This window comes from Dreissena polymorpha, chromosome 1 (assembly GCF_020536995.1).
Source record: "Dreissena polymorpha isolate Duluth1 chromosome 1, UMN_Dpol_1.0, whole genome shotgun sequence".
NCBI lineage: Eukaryota > Metazoa > Mollusca > Bivalvia > Myida > Dreissenidae > Dreissena > Dreissena polymorpha.
In genome coordinates, this window is record NC_068355.1 from 83,398,540 (window position 1) to 83,424,428 (window position 25,889).

At 34.9% G+C, this 25,889-nt stretch overlaps 1 protein-coding gene across 1 annotated transcript in view; it reads right to left on the minus strand.

The window, feature by feature from the left end:
• The window catches only part of LOC127838347 (lutropin-choriogonadotropic hormone receptor-like), a 56,226-nt gene extending 30,680 nt beyond the window's left edge, over nucleotides 1-25,546 (minus strand). Inside the window, exons 1-2 of the mRNA XM_052366051.1 lie at nucleotides 25,164-25,546; nucleotides 2,831-2,902 (exon numbers count right to left, since the gene is read on the minus strand). Coding sequence (XP_052222011.1) covers nucleotides 2,831-2,902; nucleotides 25,164-25,387 — 296 coding nt within the window. The 5' untranslated portion in view covers nucleotides 25,388-25,546. The remainder of the gene's footprint in view (nucleotides 1-2,830; nucleotides 2,903-25,163) is intronic.
• Between the last annotated feature and the right edge of the window lie 343 nt (nucleotides 25,547-25,889).

A 25,889-nucleotide genomic window follows, 5' to 3' on the forward strand; every position in this document is an offset into this window, starting at 1 on the left:
ACTTGCTAATTTCTCACCGACACTCACAGTGTACTTACATATACTTGCTGTGTACTCACAGACACTAACATTGTACTCACATATACTTGCTGTGTAACCACAGACACTCGCAGTGTACTCACGTAAACTTTATGTTCAATCACAGACAGTCGCAGTGTACTCACATATACTTGATGTGCACTCAGAGACACTCGCAGTGTACTCACATATACTCGCTGTGTACTCAAATATATTCACAGAGTTCGTGCAGATATTTGAAGTGTACTCACAGATATTCGCATGATTATCACAGATATTCGCATACTGTTCAAATAAACTAGCTTGGAAGTAATATACATGCGAAAAGTATTCACAGATAGTTGCATTGTACTCACAAATACTCACAGGGTACTCACAGATGCTCCTAATGTACTCACAAATACCCACAGTGTCATCACATATAATCGAAGTGTACTCACAGATATCTCATTGCACTCACAGATACCCAGAGTGAACAAACATATATCAATCAGTAGTCAGCGCTACTCGCAAGGTACTCACAGATAATAGAGCTTGTGGAGGCCATCAAAAGCGCCCCGCGGGATTTCCGTCAACTTGTTGTTCTCCAGCATGCTGCAATAAAACGCTTAAATGGGTGAAACTCGCGTCCTCGATCTGCGTTCTTGACAGTGGATGCAAAAACGTTATTCTTTTTCAAACTACTATGTCGACTTACGTAAATGTACAACTATTCGTAAAGATGAAATTAAAATCACATTTTAGACACAACCAATACTAATAACCAATTGAGGCATCGGAACACACAACATGCGCTAGAAAATTGCAGTTACCTCGAATAAAAAAATATTGTGAAAATATCGATTAAAATAAATAGGCTTAAGCATTGTATACATACTAAAATCAATCGATTTCTCTTCTTGTTAAAAAGGAGGATAATGTAAAAAATTAAATTCACATTACTATTAAGGTACAGATAAAAAAAGGGCCGACCTACCTCCTCGTCCTTTCAAAGGAACCGCAGTCGAATCTCCACGCGCACGTAAATCCGTTGTTGTATACCATACTAACAAATATCCAATCATATAATGCGCTCTTACAGTCACGTGCTCTGCATGCAATTTGCTGACAGAGTTGATGCATTATTATATGCTTACTTTGTTCGCCCGTTATGGTATTTATCAACCATTATACGTACAGGCGTATTTATCAGAGATCAAGCATTTTCAGTAATTGTTGTGTTCAGTTATATTTTGGGAATGTTGTTACTAAGGTTATAGAAAAAACACACACTCGTAAGTATTTTATTAATTATGATATATAGAGAAATACAATTATTTAAAATTATAATATTTAAAATGTAGATGGATTTGGTTTCTTCATCGGTGACAATCACATTATCAAACTTTTGAATAATGTCACACTTTAAACAGGGGAGTTGGTACTTGAATCATCCCAATGAAGGATTGAGGAATAACATCAGCTAATTTATTTGAGTGTTTACTCAAAGCAGCTTAATGTGGATATGTATGTCTTATAGCAACTTAATGTTGATAGGCAGTTCATATCGCAACTAAATGTTGACAGATTGCTCCTATAGCAGCTAAATGTGGATATGAAGTTTATATCGCAACTGAATGTTGATAGGTAGTTCTTATAGCAACTAAATGTGAATAGATAATTCTTATCGCAACTAAATGTGGATAGGTAGTTCTTCTAGCAACTAAATGTGAATAGATAATTCTTATCGCAACTAAATGTGGATAGGTAGTTCTTATAGCAACTAAATGTTGATGGATAGTTCTTATTGCAACTTAATGTTGATAGGTAGTTCATATAGCAACTACATGTGGATGATAGTTCTTATTGCAACTAAATGAGGATAAGTAGTTCTTAAAAAAACTTAATGTGGATGGATAGTTCTTATTGCAACTAAATGCGGATAGGTAGTTCTTATAGCAACTAAATGTGGGTCGCCGTGGTGTAATGGATATGGTGTCCGCCTAGCGACCGGGAGGTCACGGGTTCGATCCCCACCGCGGGAGCGTTCTTTAGATCTCCCCCAAAGACACCAAGTACTGGTTCTAGGCCCAGGAAACGGACTCGAGAGCGTTTATATAAGCCTTAGGCTTTCGATGCAATCGAGCTAAAATAAATAGGTTTAAACTAACTAACTAAATGTGGATGGATAGTTCTTATTGAAACTAAATGTTGATAGGTAGTTCTTATAGCAACTAAATGTGGATGGATAGTTCTAATTGCAACTAAATGTTTATAGGTAGTTCTTATAGCAACTTAATGTGGATGTATAGTTCTTATTGCAACTAAATGTGAATGGATAGTTCTTATTGCAACTAAATTTGGATAGGTAATTCTTATAGCAACTAAATGTGGGAAGGTAGTTCTTATAGCAACTAAATGTGGATGGATAGTTCTTATAGCAACTAAATGTAAAAAGGTAGTTCTTATACCAACTAAATGTAAAAAGTTAGTTCTTATAGCAACTTAATGTGAATAGGTAGTTCTTATAGCAACTTCATGTGGATAGGTAGTTCTTATAGCAAATACATGTGGATATTTAGTACTTATAGCAACATAATGTAAATAGGTAGTCCTGAAAGCAACTAAATGTGAATATGTAGTACTTATATCAACTTAATTCGGATATGTTGTTCTGATAGCAACTAAATGAGGATATGTAGTACTTATAACGACTAAATGTGGATATGTAGTACTTATATCTTCGTAATGAAAAAAGTGTTTTCTTACAGCAGGTTTATGAGAGCATTTGTTACTAGCATCATCGTAATGAAAGAAAAATAGGGGTACTTACAGCAGCTCAAGACGCGGTAGGTGTGAGAAGGCACGATCCGGTAGCTGGCTGATGTTGTTCATACTAAGGCCTCTGAAAACAATCAGAAAAAAAATTCGTAACAAAAATACTATTATGATAAACATTATAATATTAAACGACATGTCTCATCCCAATGCATGAAAGTCAGAAAGTGTCCGGTGGAGCCGACGGTACCCCGAGCCTTGTAAAAGACAGTGGGAGGCGCGTATTTCTTTTTTATACGAATGCCATCTCGCGCTACTACGATGACTGATAACTAATATTACATAGCACACACGACGTTTTTCAGACCATGGATCGTACCAACCATATGAGAATAATTGCTCTTGGCACTATATTTGAGCACAAACTTTACAAGACCTATCGTTATCATTGAAAACAAGGCGAATTAGACTGCTGCAGAGCTCGTGCGTAAGCCAGCAAAGTATGTCTGGATTATTCAAACCATCAAGATGTCTGACCGAGACGCAGTATGGACGCATTCATTAGTAAGCCTCCTAGACATGACTGTACCGGATATGGCACTGAGCGTTATGTGAGAGAGACAGAGGCTGATAACGTTGGGACATTACGGGCGATTAATGACATGCATTATAACTTTAGAAGTCGGTAAGATATAAACATACAGCTATAAATCATTCATGTTTAGTTCTTCAAATGTCAGATGATTGTGAACGTTGAACCAACTAATAACATTTAACTTTTTTCATTTATGACACAATGCAACATAATTATAATGATGTGTTTCTCGAGCGTCACGAGGCTGAAAACGCTAAACAAAAGACGCGTTGTGATTCCAACTAGATTTTTGAGCTGCATCATATGGTTTTAAATACAATTTTTTTCCAGAATACACTAGGCTTGAAGACCATGAGAGCACATACATATAAGACACAATGTAGTCAACAGTGGTCAATGACATAAAGGCATATAAATGTATCATTTTAGCAAAATAAATTTAACATTAACAATTAAAAGAATTTGCAACTCTAACGACATGCATATTGAAAATAAACAGCTTTTTTAACATGTACATATATATTTATAACACTGTTCACCTTAACGTACTTATTTAAGGTAGGTATACAATATGCATATTGTAGTGTCGTATCTTATTGAAGTTAACTGGAATGTTCTAAGAATGTGTTTACATATAGCTTACATTGCTATGACTCCAAATAGACAGTAATATTATGGAAAGAAACTATTGATAATACAATGCAGTTCTCAGTTAAGCTGCTTTAAAATCAGCTGGGAATTTGCTCGTCACACAGGAAAAGACATCGATTTGCTTTTACGACTTCTACCATGCCACAACCTAAAAATGTCCTCACGTTTCCGAAATGGGTAGTGCTTGTATGTATCTACAATTCTTTTGATGAATTTAGAATCGCTGAGTCTCACTACATTGGCAGATTTTTAAAAATAATGCGAAATGTGTTGACAAACATATAAAACCTTATCACCCTGTACAATTATCCGTTAAATTTCAAAACAGCCGGGCCTGAGCGCCACCTCGGAAGTAGCACTGGCCCATTTATTAATGCATCTCAAAAAAGAGGTGGCTCTCGTGACTAACGGCCGTGTCTTTGAGAATGTTACAGTGTTTACATTTACTGTAATCATAGATTCATTTGGTGTCTTTTCAGGCTTTATGGCATCGCCCTGCTTCGACTTCAAGTCTGTGCGAAGATACTCTTAAACGAGTAAACTCCAATATAAATTTAGAAATATTGACAGCATTGAGATAAAGATTTTTTTAGCTGTTGACAGTATGTCAACATATTTTTTAGTTGGAAATAAGAAACACGTATCGCAGTCACTTTGGATGTTTGCGGTCCGAACATGCTCGGATGCCGGCAAACATGCGCCGATGTTACCATTGTTTCTGATATGCAGGACGTTTATGAAAGCGCCTGGTTTTATGTAAAGAAAATAGTCTCCTACAGAACTTTCCGTAGTTATTCATTGAACAGATGGAGTAAATATTTTGCGTGACTGTTTTATACACTGACTTAAATTTAAAGATCATCTATTGGAATGTTCGGTAAGTATTTGAAAATTATTGAAGTCAATTTCGCGGATGCCGAAATCGACATACATAATATAGCATGGGCAGAAATATATAATGTTAACTATAGGTGTTAAGTTTCGACGCATACGATACAAATTTGCGTGGCGCAAATGTAGATCTGCGAGCATACGCTCCTGGCGACCGCAAGTTTTTCTTTCAGCTTTACATATTCAAATTAGCTAAGACTATTAAAAACATTATATATTAAAAGCATATTAAATGACATTTTTAAAGCGAAATTTTGTCAACAATTCCCGTAAAACATGAATTCAATGAAATATGTTTTAACGGATAAATAATTGTCTTGTTTCTTGAAGAAGACTGGCGAATTTTTGATGACTTTAACATCTTTTAACTATGTGACGGCAAACATTTACCTTGCGATTTTGGGCGGCGAGAGAGGGTGGTCAAATTAAAGTATTTTGATATCAATCGGCAAATATTTTGCATATAATTTGAAAGTATTTGATTAATTTGAATAAGGATGGAAATCCTTAGTGCGTGTGCTCCGAAATTCAGTTTCCATAAACTATTTTGCGTAAGTAACGTTTTCGTTAAAAATAACAACAACAACACAACTACAACAAATGGTTCCTTTCTGTTTAAATGAAAAGGAAAGTATCGTAACAGCATAAGCAAACGAAACCAAAGAAAAAAAGCAAAACAAAGGTACAACTTTGACCTCAGCTTCCAAATGAATGTCGATCAGTCTCGTAAAAGATGACGATATAATGATAACGTTATTTACAACCTGGTAAAAAAAGTTTAAAGGAGCATGTACAAGTTATGAGAAATATTGACTTCATCTTTTAAGTAAACAAACAACGGACAAACCTTAAGGGAACTTTTCTACTCCAAATTAAAAAAATACAAGAGCATAAATAAATGTCCAACCAATCAGAAATATAATCCGGGCATTCACTTGCTCGAACAAACTCCGTTGATACGTGTTTCTGATTTTCCTATATATATTGTATGGATTACATTATTTCATCACTTCTTGTTTTATTTATTTGTAGTTATTCTTAAAAAAAATATTGTTTGTATATCTATTTAGATTTTCATTCAGTCAATTGTTCCTTTGACATGTACTTCAGCAAACACTTCCCTGTTTCTTGCCCATTATTCTTCCAATGCCGTCGGCGTTTTGATTTGCCTCTGTGCTGTGACTTAACATGGCGCTGATAAAAGACGCCCATACTGAGATTTTTTTATAGAGATAAAGAGGCGTGTGTCTGGTTACGGTCAGTTGACATTTTCCACAATTTCGTGACGGGGAGGGGGGGGGGAGGGGGGGCGCATTGAGTAGCGCCCTTGGGGAGATGGTTCACAATGATATCGTGTTCTTTTAAAAAAAAAGAAATAATACGTTGTTAAACTGATTTTTTTCAATTTAAAGGTATTTTTAATTCGCGTCGTTGTGCATGTATAATATGAAATGTATACTTTATGATTGTTTTTACTGTTGACATATAAGTGTCGGAGATCATTAACCGCGTTTACCCGTATCTTAAAATACCATGCACTATTACACTTACAGTAACCTTTAGAACCACACGCAATCAGACAATGACATGTTTTTTAGTAAACGCTTACACTAATTGAAAGAGGAGTTAATATACACAATCTAATACAAAGAGATACGGACAATATGTAAATAGATTTTACAACGTTTCAGAACGTACTTTTATGTGACATATTAACATCATCGCCTTCAGCAGTTTTCAAGAAATAATGATTAGCCAATTAGTTCTAACGCGTTTATTTTCTTCCATAAATCACTTCACGTAAGAATAAATTATCAAGTAAAACAAGGAATGAACACAGAATTCTATCCCGCTTCTGTAAACTGATATTTTTTACTATGGGGTTGTTCAGAAATATAGACACATCTAAAGCTTATGAACCCTATGTTGGTACATTTCAACCCGAATAACAACATTATAATTGGCCAATATTCACATTAAAACTCTATGAATGTAAAGGATATTAACTTTGTATTGCAATTTGGTCGAGTTAACTTGGCTTATACATGTTTATCCTCGAATCCATATGATTGAATGCGTATATCCCATAGCCTGGAATAATATATCCTGGAATCTATAGGGTTTAATAAATAGAGTATGAACTATAATAATTTAACATCGACGATATAGGAGGGAAAATATATAGCATGGCCTGGGATAATCTGTCATGGAGGCTGTGTAATTAAATAAATACAAAGCCTACATTGAGAAATATATCCTCGAAGCTACATGATGAAATATATAGCATGAACCGGATTAATTTATCATGGAAGCTATATTTTGCAATATATGTACTTAAAGCATGAACTGAACGTACATAATATATCCTTTCTGCTTAAGCTTTAAGAATATAAATAGAATAAACGCGCACTCAAATCAAATGATCTATTTTGACTTTGCATTTTACAAACTCATCGGGTTATTAATTGGGGCTGACATGTTCAGAAATCACTTGCCTGAAAATCTACAGTGCTTTTGTGGCATTAAAAATATGGTTTTGATATTGCCCCTTCCAATGTCATAGAAAATAAGCTAAACTGGATTTACGACACTTTATGTGGGATCTATTGGGAATGTTGACACTTTGCAAATTTGTGCAAATGTGTGCCTTGTAAAATAGTTATTATTACCATAATTGATATTATATTAATATTTACAATATTTCCAGAGGCTTTATCGACATGTCTATTTTATTTTATTACATAATCAATCTTGTTGAATTGGAGCATAATAATATGAAGGAAGGTCTAACCAGAACGCTAAATTGTATCAACATCAGATCTCGTTTCTTTGGAGTATTTCATTTCCGTTGTGGTCATAAAAGAAAATGTATTATTCATAAACAAGATATTCTTCAGAAATAACAATGTGTTCGTTAAAATCAAAACAATCCAATACACGGATTATCAAAGGAAAAAAAGGAAATGATTGTTTATACATTTCTGATAATTAACGTCCGATTCGTTACGAATTATGCACATACACGCACATATATTATGACTTATACACGAACAACGAAGATATATATTTACATGAAACGTGGATTAAAAAACATTAAGATAATCATGCTTTTCGAAGTATGCTCCCTTCATAGTTCCAACAGCATGTTGACCAAGTGAATGTCAAGCGTATGGTTTGATTTTGTTGTCATGCTCCGACTTGCATAGCGTCTATGAATCGTGCTCATAAACCGAAAGCATATTAACTGCAATGATACATTCGGAAAAATGTCCGTCGGAATTTCTATTGCAGTTTATACGACAATATATATTTCGTTCGTCTTATTGTTTTTGCCACGTGAATGTTTGTCATCATTATCCTCATTAATTATTCAAATTTAATCGGTCCTTAATACTCTCTGACGGGTATATATGTCCAAATAAGGATGTTTACTGAATGAACTAAATGAACGATAAATTTGCATGTATATCGTGGATTCAATTTGATACAGCCTTGCTTTTATTCGCGACACTAAATTACTTATTGTTTCGATTGAGATCTTGTTTAACAGTTAGTTCTACCTACCAATTGACAGAGTCTGTCACGACATTCTGGAATATAATATCTCACAGAAAACACAACATGGCGTTAAGTATTTTTATAAGCCACATAATTCGAACCTTAAATCAAGCTGCCTCCCCTCTATGAATATTTTTTATCAGAACCATGTAAGCCCTTATCAGGGATGAGAGTTACGTAAATTGAAGTTATTTTATTAAGAACTCTGAATAATAGGGAAAGATGCCTTCCCTCAATTTTATTTCTTCGTCTTTTGTGTTCGAATGACGGGTTGATCGCTGGAAAGAAATGAATCGCTCATACGCGATTACTTTGTGGCGCTAGTCGTTGAAACATTATGTTGCCTACCTTTTCTATTTCCTCTTGAGTTCACTAATGGAACTGTAAGTCTTGCAAAATTGCTCTCTTTTTGTGCGCTTTTTCGTAGAACGCGCCTCGCTAAATACAACTCGTTTATTATGGAAGCCGGTAGCCATTACTTTCCATCGTTCACTTTGCAATTGTACTATAAGTCGTTAAATTGCGAACATCACAACAACCTTCTTTTTCCGTTGTCTCTAGGACACCACTCTTAGGAATTGAATCGATGAAAACAACGCTTTTTATTTGGTGCTTTCTATTTTACATTATGCCATACAAACAAGTGTCATTTAAACGTTTGCCAACGGCTGAAACAGAAGGTAAAACCAAAATACGGTTTCTTTAAAAACAACGGACTTCCACCAACAGTCTCTAAAAATATATTTACAGTCTCATAAGGGCTTTGTTTCGCACGTAATAAAACTATGTGGGTCACTTTACGACTAAGCTTACCAAATGTATATCGAAAAGGCTAAATGAATGTAACTCAACTACGCTCATTGAATGTATATCGTAGGCTAACTGAACGCATCTCCTAGGCTCACTGAATGTATATCGTAGGCTAACTCAATACTGAGTACATGTCCAATGCTAACTGAATGTATATCGTAGGCTAACTGAACGTATATCGTAGGCTTACTGAATGTATATCGTAGGCTTACTGAATGTATATAGTAGGCTAACTCAATCTATATCGTAGGCTTACTGAATGCATATCGTAGGCTAACTGAATGTATATCGTAGGCTAACTGAATGTATATCGTCTGATCACTGAATGCATATCGTAGGCTAACTGAATGTATATCGTAGGCTAACTGAATGTATATCGTTTGATCACTGAATGTATATCGTAGGCTTACTGAATGTATATCGTAGGCTAACTGAATGTATATAGTTTGATCACTGAATGTATATCGTAGGCTTACTGAATATATATCGTTTGATCACTGAATGTATATCGTATGCTTACTGAACGTATATCGTAGGCTAACTGAATGCATATCGCTGGCTAACTGAATGTTTATCGTTTGATCATTGAATGTATATAGTAGACTTACTGAATGCATATAAGAGAGAAAAGAGAGAAAATATGGCATAGGGTGTGCGATGTAATGTTTACGAACAAATAAACGCCCAAGAAAATTAGGTCAGCAATGGAAAATTTCCCAACAATTAAAGACACCGAAAAAAGACATTTCATTCTTCGCGATTCTCACCGTGTCTCGGCTTACTTTCGCCGATGAAACATGTTCATGCAGAGAAAGAAGATTGATTTAAGATCTATGTGCTTTATAGATATACTGAACCGGCATGTGGTGGTTCATGACAGTTTAGATCGTCCAGAGAGTTGTGACAGAATGCACCCGTTGTTATGGAGGACAAACACGGAAATGTCAAATGAGATCAATAGTGTTAATGCTTGTCAAGCAGATGCTGTCTGCTTCGCTATTTACCTTAAGTTATCACAACTGTAATGCCTTGTTGAAATTGATATTAGCGATTCGTTTAAGCATGCTATTTCTTAGTATAATTGCAAAAGACATTATAGAATATACATTTAAGACACAGCTTTTTCAGCAACACACCATATTTAATATACCATTTCCATTTGACATTTATTTCAAGGTTTGTTGCAATACATGTTCCTAACGATGTTTTAGATCATTAACCGCAAGAGATCTATACCCATTTATGCCTAATGGACTCTCCCATCCTTATTAATTGGATCAATTTATTTCCAAAATTAGGGATGTCTAGTATATTTATTTCTATATTTAGAATATTTCTTACAGAAATTCCTTTGAGCAAACAGCGCAGACCCTGATGGCATAAATGGGTTAACCACATTTACCCATATCTTACCAAATCAAATATTATTTTTATGATCTTTAATATCGCAATCAGACGTTAATAATATCTTTTAGAGCACAACCATATACTGGTACATGTTCAAAGAGGAGTTAAATATTAAATTACCCGTAGACAGTTATTAGTTGTGAAATTATGTTCATAGCTTTTTTGTCGTACATTTCGTGTCAGGTAATTATATAAGAAAAGAACAGAAAAAGAAAGTAGGATACATAACATTGCTTTGCATAGTTTTGCAAGCGACTTCACATCATAGCTTACAACCTTGTTCAAGACTTTCTGGTTAAGCAATTAATTCCGCCGCGTTTATAGCTTTCCGTTAGACACTTAGACAGGAGAATCAATTACCTTGTGAAACAAAACTGTTTAAAATAAAGGTGTTTTGTTTTACAAACATATATAATAAAGTATTTTGTATAGTGTTTTTAACCAATGAACACCATGTAGGTTGATTTAGAGCATTATAATTGCTAATGTGCTAATTTCTCAGTCCATTAATGACCTTACACAAAGGCTCACAACATCGCACGGAAGTTCCTATAGTACTTCGGACAATGGACTAATGTATGAAGCCATGTATATAAACGTGAACCCATGGTGTTCCTTGACACCATGTACATAAGTAGGGGTACTGAACTATTGAAATTGACATAAGTAAGAGAAGTTCTTGTTGAAACGAATATATTCCATGCTAAATGCTTATGATTATTACTTGACAAACATAATTTACTTAGCTTATTATCAAAATAAATATTGCTTTACATAAAAGAACCAACAAAAAAATTACCTTTGAAAACTATACCAATTTACACATTATTTATTATAATTTTAATCTTTGATTCGATTTGAAATTACAACTTAAGTTGACGGTCATTCGCTTATTTTTAAGTTTTTTAGCAAGTGGATGCAGCTCACTTGGATAATATCTGTGTTATCTCACATAATATTAAATGTTGAATCATTTCCGGCTAGAAATCCACAATGAATAAATCCTATCACTTAAAGGCGAAATCCCATAAAACACGGGTCAAGAAGGGGTGCAAATCCTTTGAGAACAAATTCCTGATATAATAGGATAATAAGTATACCCAAAAATGGGGAAACTTTTTCCAACACAACTTCATTTGCTAAGCAAGCTAGGAAGACGTTTTGATATGATAAATAGGAAAGAAGTAATTTCCCAGTATGGCAAATTTAGACAAGTCGGAAATTGGACAGCATTCATATGACCATCTATAATATTCCGGTGCCTATGAATCAGGCTCGTGACAGGTTTGTGCCCACTCCGGTGCCGGGAGGTCTGACGGGGGCGCCACAAGTTTCAGTTATGAAGTATCGACATGAGATCTCGTTTCTCATGGGCTATTTCATGAAATCCTGTTTGTCATGGGCTATTTCAAGTCTGTGTTGGTAACAAAAGGCAATATATACTTCAGAAATAAGATATTATTGGGAAAAACAATGTATTTGTGATAGCCAAAATTATCTTATGTACGAGCTGTTATTGGAAACAAAAATAGAGGCCAATTTCTTATCTTAGTCCTAAGATTCATTAAGAGCAATTAACACACATGCTTATTAAAAGCTTGATACAACAAAAATATTCCGCTAAATTTAAGAGTATCATGCTTTTTGGAAATAACGAGAAAATAAAACTCTTAAGTAATATAATCCTCTTTAAGCTTCACATAGCATTAAAAGATCGGACATACAGCAAGAAGGCACTTTATTATGACCTTTTACCAATTAGAATGGCAGTGAATATAGGAGAAGACTTGATTCGTGCGTGAAACATCGTCTCGTAATCAACATTGTCATCTGTGCATTATACTTGATTACAAATTAAGTATCCTTTAAGGTATGATCTTAAAGTAAGAAACCGGTTACAGCGCGGGAAATATCGCTTCAAAAATGTTGATACAACACGTATTTGTGTGTCTTGTTCTGAGAAAACTGTGCATGATGCATGTGCGGAAAGTGTCGTCCCAGATTAGCTTGTGCAGTCCGCACATGCTTATCAGGGACGACACATTCCGCTTAAACTAGATTTTCGGTAAAAAGGGACTTTCTTTAAACGAAAAATGCCATTTAGGCGGAAAGTGTCGTCCCTGATTAGCCTGTGCGGACTGCACAGGCTAATCTGGGACGACACTGTACGCACATGTATTATGCCCAGTTTTCACAGAATAAGAAACATGTGTACCAAGTGGCATTTAATTTTTAATACACGGGGAAGTAAGTGTTGATTAAATTCGTGTCCTATTATAGCGCGATGAAAACATACTATAAAAATTGTATACCAACACTTATTAAATCACTGAAAATAGGTTGCTTTACTCGTTTATTAGGATAATAGTAAGCGTTCACATAATTGATAGCTTGTTGTTTCAGAATCCAAACGTACGCCTTTGCAAAGAAAGAAATTTGGCCTCCTTTTGCTGCTCAATTCATTTGTAATCGAAGATTCGTAATTGTCGGAAACACTCGAATCAATATGCAAGTTACACAAATGAGCACGTTTGAGTAAAGTAACTTTTACTTTGTTTCGTATTTTCCAAAGTTTAGAATGTAATTGGGTAAGTTTATGCCAATCTTTCCAATACAAATCACTTGTGGAAAAATGCAATCACCACGAATAATATTGCTATTGACAGAACAGAAAGATGTTGCTTCTTTCCACCTTTAAGTATTTTCGTCTGTAAGAAAACGATTACCTAGTTTTAACTACGAACTAGAAAATGAGTCAAGTAATGTGTGTTTTTACGATGAAAAATGCAATCGCAACATATGGTGAGACTGTCAATACGTTGATACACTGTATTCACATTAGACGATCATAAATATGTATCGTAAAGTTAGGTTGGTCGGCAGGGAACACTCTTACAGTAATATACGTCTAAAACGCTAAGGCAAATCATAAATGGTACATTTATCGAAATGGTGCATATCAGTGTTTCGAATTTTCGTAAAGAAGTGCAACTTAAATTATAACATGCTATATAAATATGAAAGGGATGTGCTAAATACGATGATCTTGATAAGGAGACTTGAATGCCGACGAAGACACTCAATGACTCCTGACACTTCATAGCTTCCATTGATACGTTTTAATGAACGCGAACACAATATATCTCCCGCTTACTTTAATCGCAAGCACAGTCAATGTCACCAATGGAAAAGTGTTCTTATAGGAATTTTAAGATATCTTGAAAAAATTTACTAAAGTGATAACAAAACAATTGCAGACCACACTGATGCGTAGCAAAATGAATGGTATCCTTGTTAATGACTCAATGCTTTCCTCTACATATATCACTCGAGTTATAAGCCTTCCCATATGTTTTCTCAACAAATAATGAATGGAATAAATAACAGAAATATAAATAATTAGGGTGCACTTATTTGTAGGGAGGACGAACTTCCATTTGTCAAATGCGCTTTTAGATTTAAAACAATATATTATCATAACCATGCTTTCGTAGAGACGTTAAATTCTCATGTAATTGTCACTTTCGATCTTCTTTCAATCGTATCTAGTTTAGTTATCGTCCACGTTGTTTCTTAGAATGATGGCAGTAGACAATTTAATGTCGTAATTTGAGAAAAGGCTCACATTCATTCCACAATATACATTTTCATAGAACGTTCATTTCGTGATAAACATAAATCCTGCTTGGTACAATAAGTATAAGAAACCATTGAATACGTATAACCGCATCTAACAATCTTACAGTAAAAGAGTATATCAAGAAACTACAGCATCGCGCGCAGATAATCACAAGTCAACCATTGAAAGTTTAGCGAGGAGTTAATGTACGAAAATACATAAAAAGGGAAAAAGATTACTGTTAATTTCTATCACCTGATCTACGTTGGGTCAATACAGGACAGATTTTACAACAAAAAAGCATGAGAAAGAGAAATGTAAATAAAAAGGATTTCACCACCATCTTTACATCATATAGAACACCAGTTGTGAAGAATTTCTGGAAAGACTATTAGTTTACTTATTTGAATCGTTTTTTGTAATACGCGCAGACATGATAATGAATCGTCTGGTAAAAAAGCAAAGCAACTAGAAAAATCAAGCAAGAACTCCATCAGTGTCGTGTTAACTGTTACGTTACACTGTGTTGTTATTCAGTAATGTATCATTGTATGCTTCGCTGCAAACTTTTACCCATTTATGCCTAGTGGACTCTCCCATCCTTCTTAATTGGATCAATTCATTTCCAAAATTAGGTATGTCTAGTATATTTATTTCTATATTTAAAATATTACTTACAGAAATTCATTTGAGCAAACAGCGCAGACCCTGATGAGACGCCGCATCATGCGGCGTCTCATCTGGGCCTACGCTGTTTGCCAAGGCCTTCTTTCGAGACGCTAGGCATATATGGGTTAATGACGCCTCAATATTCATAGAATTATTAGCAGCTTACGAGAACGTTTCCATTATATTATTGAATGCCATAAACGTGTATTTTAACATGCCAACAAGCTGAAGGGACCCCATTTGCATTAGTAAGACAGATAATTATACAGCGACTCAAAATAATCTGTTAAATGTCATAATAATCAAAAAGGCATAGGTGGATAATCTGAAACATGAAGAAACTTAAATAGTATGTTCAAATTTTGTAATGTTTGTATTATAACTGCGGCTTTTATATCGTTTTTTTACACTGTTTGACACAGATTTTATATGGTCTTAGACAATATTATAACAACGTTTTACTGTTTAATCCTCAAACAAAAAGTTTTTACAAAGTAAACTCTTGGGTGGGTCTAAGTTCGACCACATGGGTGTGACTTCAGAAACCTAAGTTTACGACCACCAATTGATGTCATACAACAAGTAATTATAAACATAACCTTGCCGGTTCAGAAAAGAAGAATTTTTAGATTATTAACTATATTTATATAAACCTTATAGTAATTTACACTCCAGTTTGTGACAAGTTTAGACCTAAGTGGCACGATTTGAATAAATATAGCAGAAGGCTACTATAACATATTACATGCCAAATAACAAACCTTTGGGTATTGAAGTTTTAGTATATAATGCAAAAAATCATTCTTAACGAAGGGCAAAAATCAGTATTTGAATAACATTCATAAAAAATATCACCCCCTAGGTGCACACTGGTACTGTGTGACATTGCAATTAGAAGGCACATGGTACCTTTTTGCACCAACAGGGCAAATGTATGATGTACTAAAAATTCAGCGTTGATTGACTAAATGGCCGTTTCATTCACTAATCTGCTCATTTTAATTGTTTTCTTTTTTCATGCTCATTGTTATAAGTGAACATTATTTGCTTTTGTCAATGCAGTTTGAAGTTCAACCAAGAACACCTTAAAGGGACAACTAAAATGAAATCATATCCATTTCTGACAAAGTCGAACAATTTAGAAACTTGACAGTCTAAGTAAGACCAACTCTACGGCATCAGCAAGTTCAGACCATGGCGTCGAGACGTCTGGCCGGAACGCTGGAGGACATATTAATCTTTCTGAGTTTTATGTATTCGTTTCACTTGAGATATTGCAATTTCGTCTTCTATAAAAAATATACAATTTATATATTATGCCGATAGTCGTCAGCTTTATCCTTGCAGTCGTTCTAAACAAAAATTGTGTAACGCAAGAACTACCAGTTGATAATACACATGGTAGGATTGCTGTTGAACACCGACCATTGATGCAATCAAGTGCAATAAGTGTCACGTCATTCTGATTAAACACACAAACGCAGTCATGCATATATTCAGCTCGATTGGAAATTAGAAATTGCTAAATTGCTGAAATGGTACCGTTTGTACAAATTGTCCGGTCCCAAATTTTTTCCTATAAAAATATGCGTAAAATATCTCCTCAAGACCGGAATCCCCTCAATTCCGAATACCGGTCATTCTTTGGATCAAAATTAGGTTATTCCATACGTAATTGTACCTCTCTAAACCGCTCAGTGTTGGTTTATCGCACCTCAGACCTAGTGTCAACAAGTTGAGAAGGATTAAAGACGCGTGAAATTGATAAAGGTGATCGAAAAATTTGCAAACTGTAAATATCGCAAAACAATTTAAAGATACTTGTTCTGTGATGTACATATCGATCAATAGAGGTGGGAATACTGATTATAATTACTGATAACAAACAAAGAGTTCTTTAGTGTGTTTTGTTTTTGATGTAGAAAGCCATTCAGGCTATGATAAACAAGGTGGAGAAGACTATTATGCGTGGTAGATGTTTGAAAATACAGGGCGTTCTTGACATGTTTTTCAGAGTAATAAGGAACTAAATTAAACTAACAAATGCATAAATATACCATTGTTTGTTTTTCAGGGTGCACTGTTTGATTTATGTTGTGCTTTCGAAACAACAGATTAAGTGACATGTATTGTTATATATGATGAAGTATGAATGAATATTATATGTAAATAAACTATTACAATTTGCTGAAAGTGTTGTTTTCTCCCAATTAGACTATGTAATTGATCTTCTGAAAGTAAAATATTCAATGTCCCCTCTAAACCGGAATCCTCTCTAAACCGGAATTTCCTCTCGGTCCCGGGGATGTCCGGTTAAGAGGGGTTCCACTGTATAACGGGTATTTCGGTACTTTGAACACGCTCCCAAATATCTGTGCGCCTACCGAATTCTAACCTATCATTACGTGTAATGGTAGTAATACATTAACACCTCTACACTGGTATTTACCCATTTTATTAACGAAAATACTAACGAAACATTTTGTCCACATGAATTTGACTTGAATAGCGCTGTATAACTGAAATTTCGCTTTAGTTGTAGACGCTTTCTATTGACGAGCGGGTACCGAAATCTCCTATGTTATTACTTGTAAAAGTGATATTAATAATATAAAAAATGTTTATGGGACATTTACAATCATTATAATTGAACGTGCAGAAAAACAAATCGGTGGCATCGATAAGTATTTATTAAAATAGTAGTATAAAATAGTTGTCACTTGTTTCTCACATGAAAAGCGATTTTAAACGGTGATTTCGTTAAGTTACACAAATAGCAATATTCCCTATTAGTTTACATATACCGGTACACGTGATACAATGCATACTTGATATTGTTTATATGACATTTTCACTTCCTGAAATAAATAATTTTCTGTAAGGGGGCTTTTGGTAATTTTGGCTATTCTACACATTGAAGCTTCCACTCGCACTTGTCAAAACCATATTTCTGCACTTGACAAAACAACATTTCCGCGTTGGAAATTGCGTCAATGAAATTCCTCCATTTTATCTATCTGGATACCGACTGTCCGATTTACATAAATCTTATCAACACCGTTTCATAATATTTCATCTGATATTTTTCCGAACAAAATAAAACAAAATCGTTGAATAATTGAAAACAAGGCATTCGGCTTATCTAGAAAATGGTCGTTAGCAACCGGTGCGCATGAATTATGTGACATTGATACTATGGTTCTGTATAACAATTAATGCGGTGTATTTTTATATTTAATTTCAAACGAAAATATCTAAACAGTTGCTCGCCTGATGAGTCAATAATTAAAACAACCATATGATACGGTGAGAAAGATCCGCATTACCTGACCTCAAAACAATTTTCAATTTTAGATATTTTATGACATACGGAAATGTGGAATATAAGTTCTATTTTAGATGGGTTATTTATCAATTTTGTTTTCGTGTAAATAACTGTCGATTACCGGTACCTCTATAAGCGGACAGGATGTTCTCAATCCATTTAGGTCGGTTAATGTGGCCCCACCGTCGTGCTGATAACGACAAATACATTCGAATGCAAAACCGATAAAAGCGCATCTATTTCGGAACAGACCAATAAATAAGGTCTGGGGCAAAACATGAAATATGTGAATTTTGATAAGAATCGCAAACAAATATTAACGTTTACTTAAAATGATACAACGGGTGGGTAAAATGGATTTCTTTATAAAATCCCATGTGCGGTATATCTGATAACTAATATATTTTAAATGAACATCAACTGTGTTATCATCCGGAGAAGGGTACCTCAGTCGGTAGCTTTATTAAGTAATAGGTTGCGCACAATCAATCATGATTAAAGTGATTTAGTTCGCACTGGAAGCGTTAAGGCTGACAGTGCACATCTGTACTACATTGAAGACTCATGTAACCATTTCTATAGCCACGTAAATCCCCTCTGAGGTGAGGAAATGCGTGCTTACAGCGTAGATTTATTACCTGGTGTTCTAATATGTGAGTGAGTGCATTTCGAAGTTTATTATGTCCTCGTGGTCCTGAGGCTGCATTGTGTGTAGACCCGGAGTGATCATAGAACCATTTTCTAGTTAACTTAACTCACGAACGTTGGCACGAACATAGCTAGGATTTCAAACTGTTTCAACTGAAAATTGTTCCATTGTTTTTGTCACACGTTGCGAGGAGAAGACGGAAAACCCATAGGAAAATATCCATCTGTCCGGTAAAGTGACAACGAATCAAACTCACATACCTACTGGAACGAGGATTGAACCCGGGTCGCCTAGGTGAGATGCGCGTGCATCAACCAGTACGCCGGTTCTTATAGAAGCCATATTATGTTGTCGCACATACGAGAAAATAGTATAAAGTGATTTTCGCCTAAACAAAGTGAAAAAACACCCGCAACTGAACAGTGCATAGTCTGCACGAAGAAAATAGCGAAACATGGATTCAAGATACGTTACCATTGTTATGTCAATAACATATTACGTTCTGTACAGCGAAAGTTCACAGGCAGAACAATTATTCCGGTGAGACTTTATCAGTGCATGATAGATTGCATCAATGTTTCAATTTGTCGGATTATGTATAAACCAGGAATATTAAAATAGTTGTTTCTTTCTTTCTGTCAGGGAAAACATGTTTATAGTATCTGTTTTTAAAACTAAACATTTTTTTATATTAGAATGTATCCTTTATATTACGAATAATACTGGTGTAATATTACAAACAGCGAATATGACATTCCTCTTCTAGGTGGGAAGTCATTAATTTGGTCTCACTTTCCTGCCAGGGAGGCATGATTAGCTCCCAATTTTGCCGCTATTCAGTGATCAGGACAATGAATGCATTAATTATCCGCCGCACATACTACCTTTTACATTAAGTTTGTCAACAAGCCTATCTCAATTGTTGCGTTTAGGTTTCATTTATCATTGGTGTCCAACTTCAAAGTACGTTACCGCAATCCACTTTGGTGTCAACTAGACTGCAGTATTGAACACCGTGCATTATGTGCAATGATTGCTGTTTGCGACCACAAAAATATGATTGGATTGCAGTTGTACTTAATCCTCCTCCAAATAATGTTACCATTCAATCATCATCCTAATCCTCCTCCACACAATGTTACCATTCAGTCATCATCCTAATCCTCCTGATCATCCTCAACAACAAAACCAAAACTCCGACAATCAGCATCATTAACAGCACAACTATCCCCGCTATTCTTTATACTGTCTTCGTGATCAAGGTCGGCATTTACATCATCATATCAGTATCATGTTATCAAAATCGATTATGATTATGATGAAGATGATGATGATGAAGATGATGATGATGTTGATGATGATGATGATAATGATGATTATGATGATGATGATAATGATGATTATGATGATGATGATAATGATGGAACGAAATGTGTATATTCCATGGCATTACCAAAGTGCGTTTTGTTTCACTCTGTGTATCTAAATGTTCCACTTCAACGTAGTATGATGTTTACCAAAATGCAAAAGCAGTATGGTTTTTGAAACCGAAGTTGGGTTGACACCAAACTGCGGTACTACAATGCCATCTATTGACGCACTAGCGAACAAATGATTAAAATGTATTAACATGTTTAAACGCGACGACAATATGCGGTCAGCTGGGAGCCTATGATACAAGCATTTTGATACTTACTTGTTTATGGTATCAGGTATATTGAAATGTACATTTATGCATACTTAAAAAGAGTGCTTTTCTGGCGTGGTATCTGTTATGATATTAGAAGTTGAAAGTGCGTTTTGCCGCAAGACAGGTTCACTTCAACGTTACATGCACTTAGTATGTATGAAGCCAATCATAAATGTATGCAAAGAACCATAAAGCTCTGTCAACGCGTGCATTGAACAAACGAAATTAATATGAAGTTCGTAAAGTTGTGTTAACAAAGAAGTTCCCTTTCTATATTCTTTATTGTCATGAAGTTCCTTGTAAAATATCGAAGGCCATTCCCATAAATATATGTACATCTTTAAAAAATGCCCTTTTTCGAATAAGAATCGTACATTACGAGAGTATCGATATTGATATTGCGCATGCGTACAGAGGTAATTCATATACAGGTTACATTACACTAAATCATTGTGTATCCCTCCGTGGTCCATTCGAAAGTAGTGCCTATTTCTAAAGAGTTCCTTTTCTCTTCTTGAATATAAGCCATTTAACAATGTGAGACATGTCTTTTGTGATTATTTGTAATATCCTGTATGTGTCTGGAGTACTTTGATGCGTTGGATTGGAAGCTAACTTAAAAGATGGACTTTTGAGGGTGTGTTTTCTATTGTGTGGGGCTTTTGTCGAAATTAGGATTCCGAAACACGTTTTTCTACGGTGGGTTCATTCGACAGCGATTTACTTTCTTAGAAGTTGCGAGACGGTATGTTTTTGATTGCAATTATTGGAAGAGGACAGATCCATCTTTAAAACGATACCAGGTTCGGAAAAATTGATACGTCGAAAAGGCAAGAAAAATGCTGTGAAAGTTGTCAGTTTTATAATGGGACCCTATGGGAATCGGAATTAGTGTAATATAACCTACATTATTCTTATCGACACAACACTGTTCACATAGCTGTGTTCTAGTTTATTATTTCGTTTGCTTGACCAAAATTTATAAAAACTGTTTCTCCCATTAAGAATGTATCTATTGGCAACAGTAATGTTGGTTGAGAAACACAAGATTGGAACAACAAAAAGGTTAAACATGCGTCTAATTGGAAGTCCAGAGAGATATGAAACATGCTTCCAGGTTTATAATAAACATTAATAGTTGGATGCATGATGTATTTTAAATGATATACATGTAGTTTGGTAGCAAATTAAAGATCTACATCTAAGCAATAAGAATGTACACAGAGGAGGTAATAACGTGATAGTCAATATGGCGACGTCCATGCCGATACAGCTATTTTTCGCCGTTTTATATCCTTAAGTACTTTTGTTTAATTTTTAAAATGCGTTCACTTTCCAGCCATATCAGTTAAACCTTGATTAAGGTTTATTTCGTATTAAAATAAGCTGTCTCGACTTTAACTCCCCGCGAATTTTCTTCGTGAAGCTGTAATTAGGTCGATGATGAAGTGCGGATATTAATTCTAAATTAACGCTAGTAACTGTCATGCTGATATGGCTGGAGAGTGAGTGTCATTAAAAAAAAAATACAAGTACTTATAGGTTAACACGGCGAAAAATACATGCCTCGGCGCGGATGTCGCCATCTTGACTATGCCGTGATTACCCTTTCTGGTATCAATCTCCATGCAGAATTGTCGTTCCTTGCTCTCACATACATTCACATATATGTACGGTGAATGTAATGTAACCGTCGTGCAAGAGATTGCTTTGGTACAGTTACAACGTATACCAATTATTTTTATGACATTTTAAAAACGTGAACGGCCTAATCTTACTAACCATGTATAATGATATATCGTACAGACAGCATTGACATCAAATACTGCTTAGTTTAAATGCAACAAGGAAGGAATTTAGTTGGGCATGCGTAACCTTAACGTGTCATCAAGTTATTAAAAATGTGTAGTGATCTATCACATCATCAACCTTGACATCAAACTTTCCATATCATAGTTAAAAACAAAACAATTAATTTATTTGCGCATGCGTAACCTTTCATCGAAAAAGTGAACGTAACTAAAAGTTAATTTGGTCTTATATAAGTAAAACCGGCTAAATCTTTAATAGATAAGATCAAACCGGCAACAGGATATACTATCAATTTTCACATTTGATGGTGTAAAAAAATGTTGTATTCATTTGTCCATATTTTAAACAAAATAAAATCGGTTAAAATAGTGGATATGATGGTTGGCCATGCAAGAACAGATAATGTCGCGTCGACCCTTGAGGATGCACTTCACGTTGAATGGCTGACCCCACAAGTCTAACCCAAGCATTAATGTCACACAACTCCTAGAGAAACGCTACCTGTTGCAATCAAGTGTACGTTCGTTATATGTAGCAACCTCAACGATAAATGTCGCACACCTTTCAAAATATATTTGTTCAGAAAAGTGAATTTATGATGAGTCGAGGAGGCGGTGTTGAGAAATCCCTAGCTATTTGTGCGATCCATGACAAAGTGTTTTTCAGATATATTCACTCTTCTAAAGATTACTCTTAAATTGTTATCCCACAACTTAAGTTCTTCAACAAATCATTAACCATAATTCTGAGTAACTTCAAGTATTCTTACCATTTTTATTATCACAATTGTCATACTGTGCTCAAGCGACACATCTGTTTATATATTACATGTATATATACAGAACATTTATGATTCTGGTTATTATGATACAATTTATTTTAGTTTTCGTTCCTTATGTTTTACTATGAATAGCTAAAGCATCCGGAACATTTAGGTTATTTAAGGTGACGTTAATGTTCGTTTGGTTTATTTGGCTTTTTATTCATATAACGCGGGGAATGACGTTTTCAGAAAATGGTTTGTTCCGCTTACATTCACCCAATACCCGACAAAGTAAATTGTTGTTAGATTGAAAATTAAACAAATTATCCAGATACGCTGATTTAATTCTCAGATTTCAATAAAAGTCTACACAAAATTTGCATTTGTTTGTATTTTTTTCACGTTCGTTTTCAAGATCAGACGGTCGAAATCTGTGCATTACCAAACGCGTAATACGCGCAGAGGGTTTTTCAAACTACTTTCCTATGTACTAGTATTCAATAAAATTCGAGACAGTAGATCAGTCACCTTATATAACATTTTAAGTTCTGTCAGAGTGTTGCACATTTAGTTATTGAATAAACACAATGTACAATGAGTAAAGCAACACGTGAACACGCGTAATATTGTTTTACTTGTGTCACAATTTTTAGTTAAATCTCGCAACTTTGATGCTCCGTATTTATTGCTTTATAGATTTGCTGTTAAACTTTCCCGATAATTAGAATTAGGAGGTAAAAAGGTGCAACTCAGAAATGTCTTAGCCGCCCATATCGATCTTTTTGTTGTAGGTCGTTGATCTGCATGTGAAAAGTGAAAAGGTACATACGTACTTCATGTGAAATTTAATTTTTGTCATCATAAAAGTACAGATTTAAAAAAAAATGTTCAATATTTATTTAGTAGTAAGATAACCGTCCTAAATGGAAAGTGAACGGAAAAGCCAAAATGTAGTATAAAACGACTAAGAAAGTATTAAGCTTCTTTGAAAAATTATTTTCATTACGTAAAAGAAATAAAAGCTATGTTCGCTGTAATCTATTCACAAGTAGAAAACAAGCTAGGCGTCATTGACATGTACCAGTGCTAAGAATCATTACTTTAAAGAGAATATACACGATTTGTATCTGTGTTAAATTGTAATATATTGATAAAAATATGTTACAATAACACAAAATAGGCAAGAAAAAATAAATATTGAAGACGAATTTCATTGCAGCAAAGACAAATAAGCGCCCCGATCCGATTGCGAAGAAGATATTTCGTACATATTTTCCTACAATAACCGAAGCATTCGTCTTTTTATTTGGATCGGAGTTAGTGTTATTGTGTAGTATGAATAGATATCGTTGCATGAAATTAAAATGATCCGTAAAACTAAATTTATATTCATATCGTTCATGCATGATATACATGCTGACGAATTTGACTGTACAGACATTTTCGATTTCAGAATTAAATATCCCGCTTATTTCGCATTTTTCGACAGATGTTCTTCTTAACTTTTATTTTAATTTATATTGAAATATATGTATAATATATTTTTTTTTAAACATATATTATATAAATTCATAAATATTTGACAAAATCGTGCATACTCTCTTTAACATTCAAATTTCAAGAAACATTTTACACCCGAATGCCCATGAGACGTGTCAGGGAAGAAACAATCGTAGTCCTCAATGGGAACTGTCAAATTTACGCGAGCTTTATCGATTGATTTGATATATGGCCTATTAAAGAACACATAATAGAATAGTATTTTAAAAGAAAGTAAAATACTCGCATTTGATTAATGCCAATGCATGTTTGCGTACGAATGTATTAACACAAAAAAGAAAACCGTATGAATTAGGATGGCTATAGGTTGTACTACTTTATCATGTGTTTCCTTTAACGTTGGTGTTGTTTTATAACAACAAAGCTGCGCAGTATGCTGGGATACTCACAGTTTGATGGTGTCGGGTCCGAGCCCTGGCGGCACTCTGGTGAGGTTCTTTGCCGTGCAATCTACGTATACCCCAGGGGGTTCCTTTTGCGCAGCTTCACACTTGCACATGGTCGGGCACTGATAAAAGCTCGAGTGTCCGACAGGAAATCGCACGAGGAGCTGTAACAGCACCAGGCGGAGGTACCAGTCCCGTAAAACTTCCAACGGGAAGTCGAACATCATAAATATATCCTATAATATCCTATCAAAATTTTAGTCCATATTCAACACAGACGCGAGAACAGTTACCACCTGGTTATGCGAATGTTGTCGCTCCCTGTCTCGTATCCAGATAGCTGATTCCATATACGGATTAGGCTGCGAAAGGCCTGTGGATATCTTTCACATTACTCAAGTAATCCCGCAAATTTTAGCAAACCTCTTCAAATTATCGCGTTTTTATCACCATGCTAACCGAGTAGTACTATATCTGGATTGAATTTCAAGCATTGATTTTATCGTGAAGAAATCGAGTATTTGAAGACTACAGCCACCACAAGATAGCTAGCGATACCAACAGCCAGTTTCCTTAATAATCAAGCATCCTTTATCCATTAGTTTGAACGATTTGATCATCATGTAAACACAATGAGCATCACTTGAGACTGATCGTTGCGCTATAAGCAAATTCCAATAGCGAAACATAGACAGTACACTGAAGAGAGCAGGTCGATATTGGGGACTG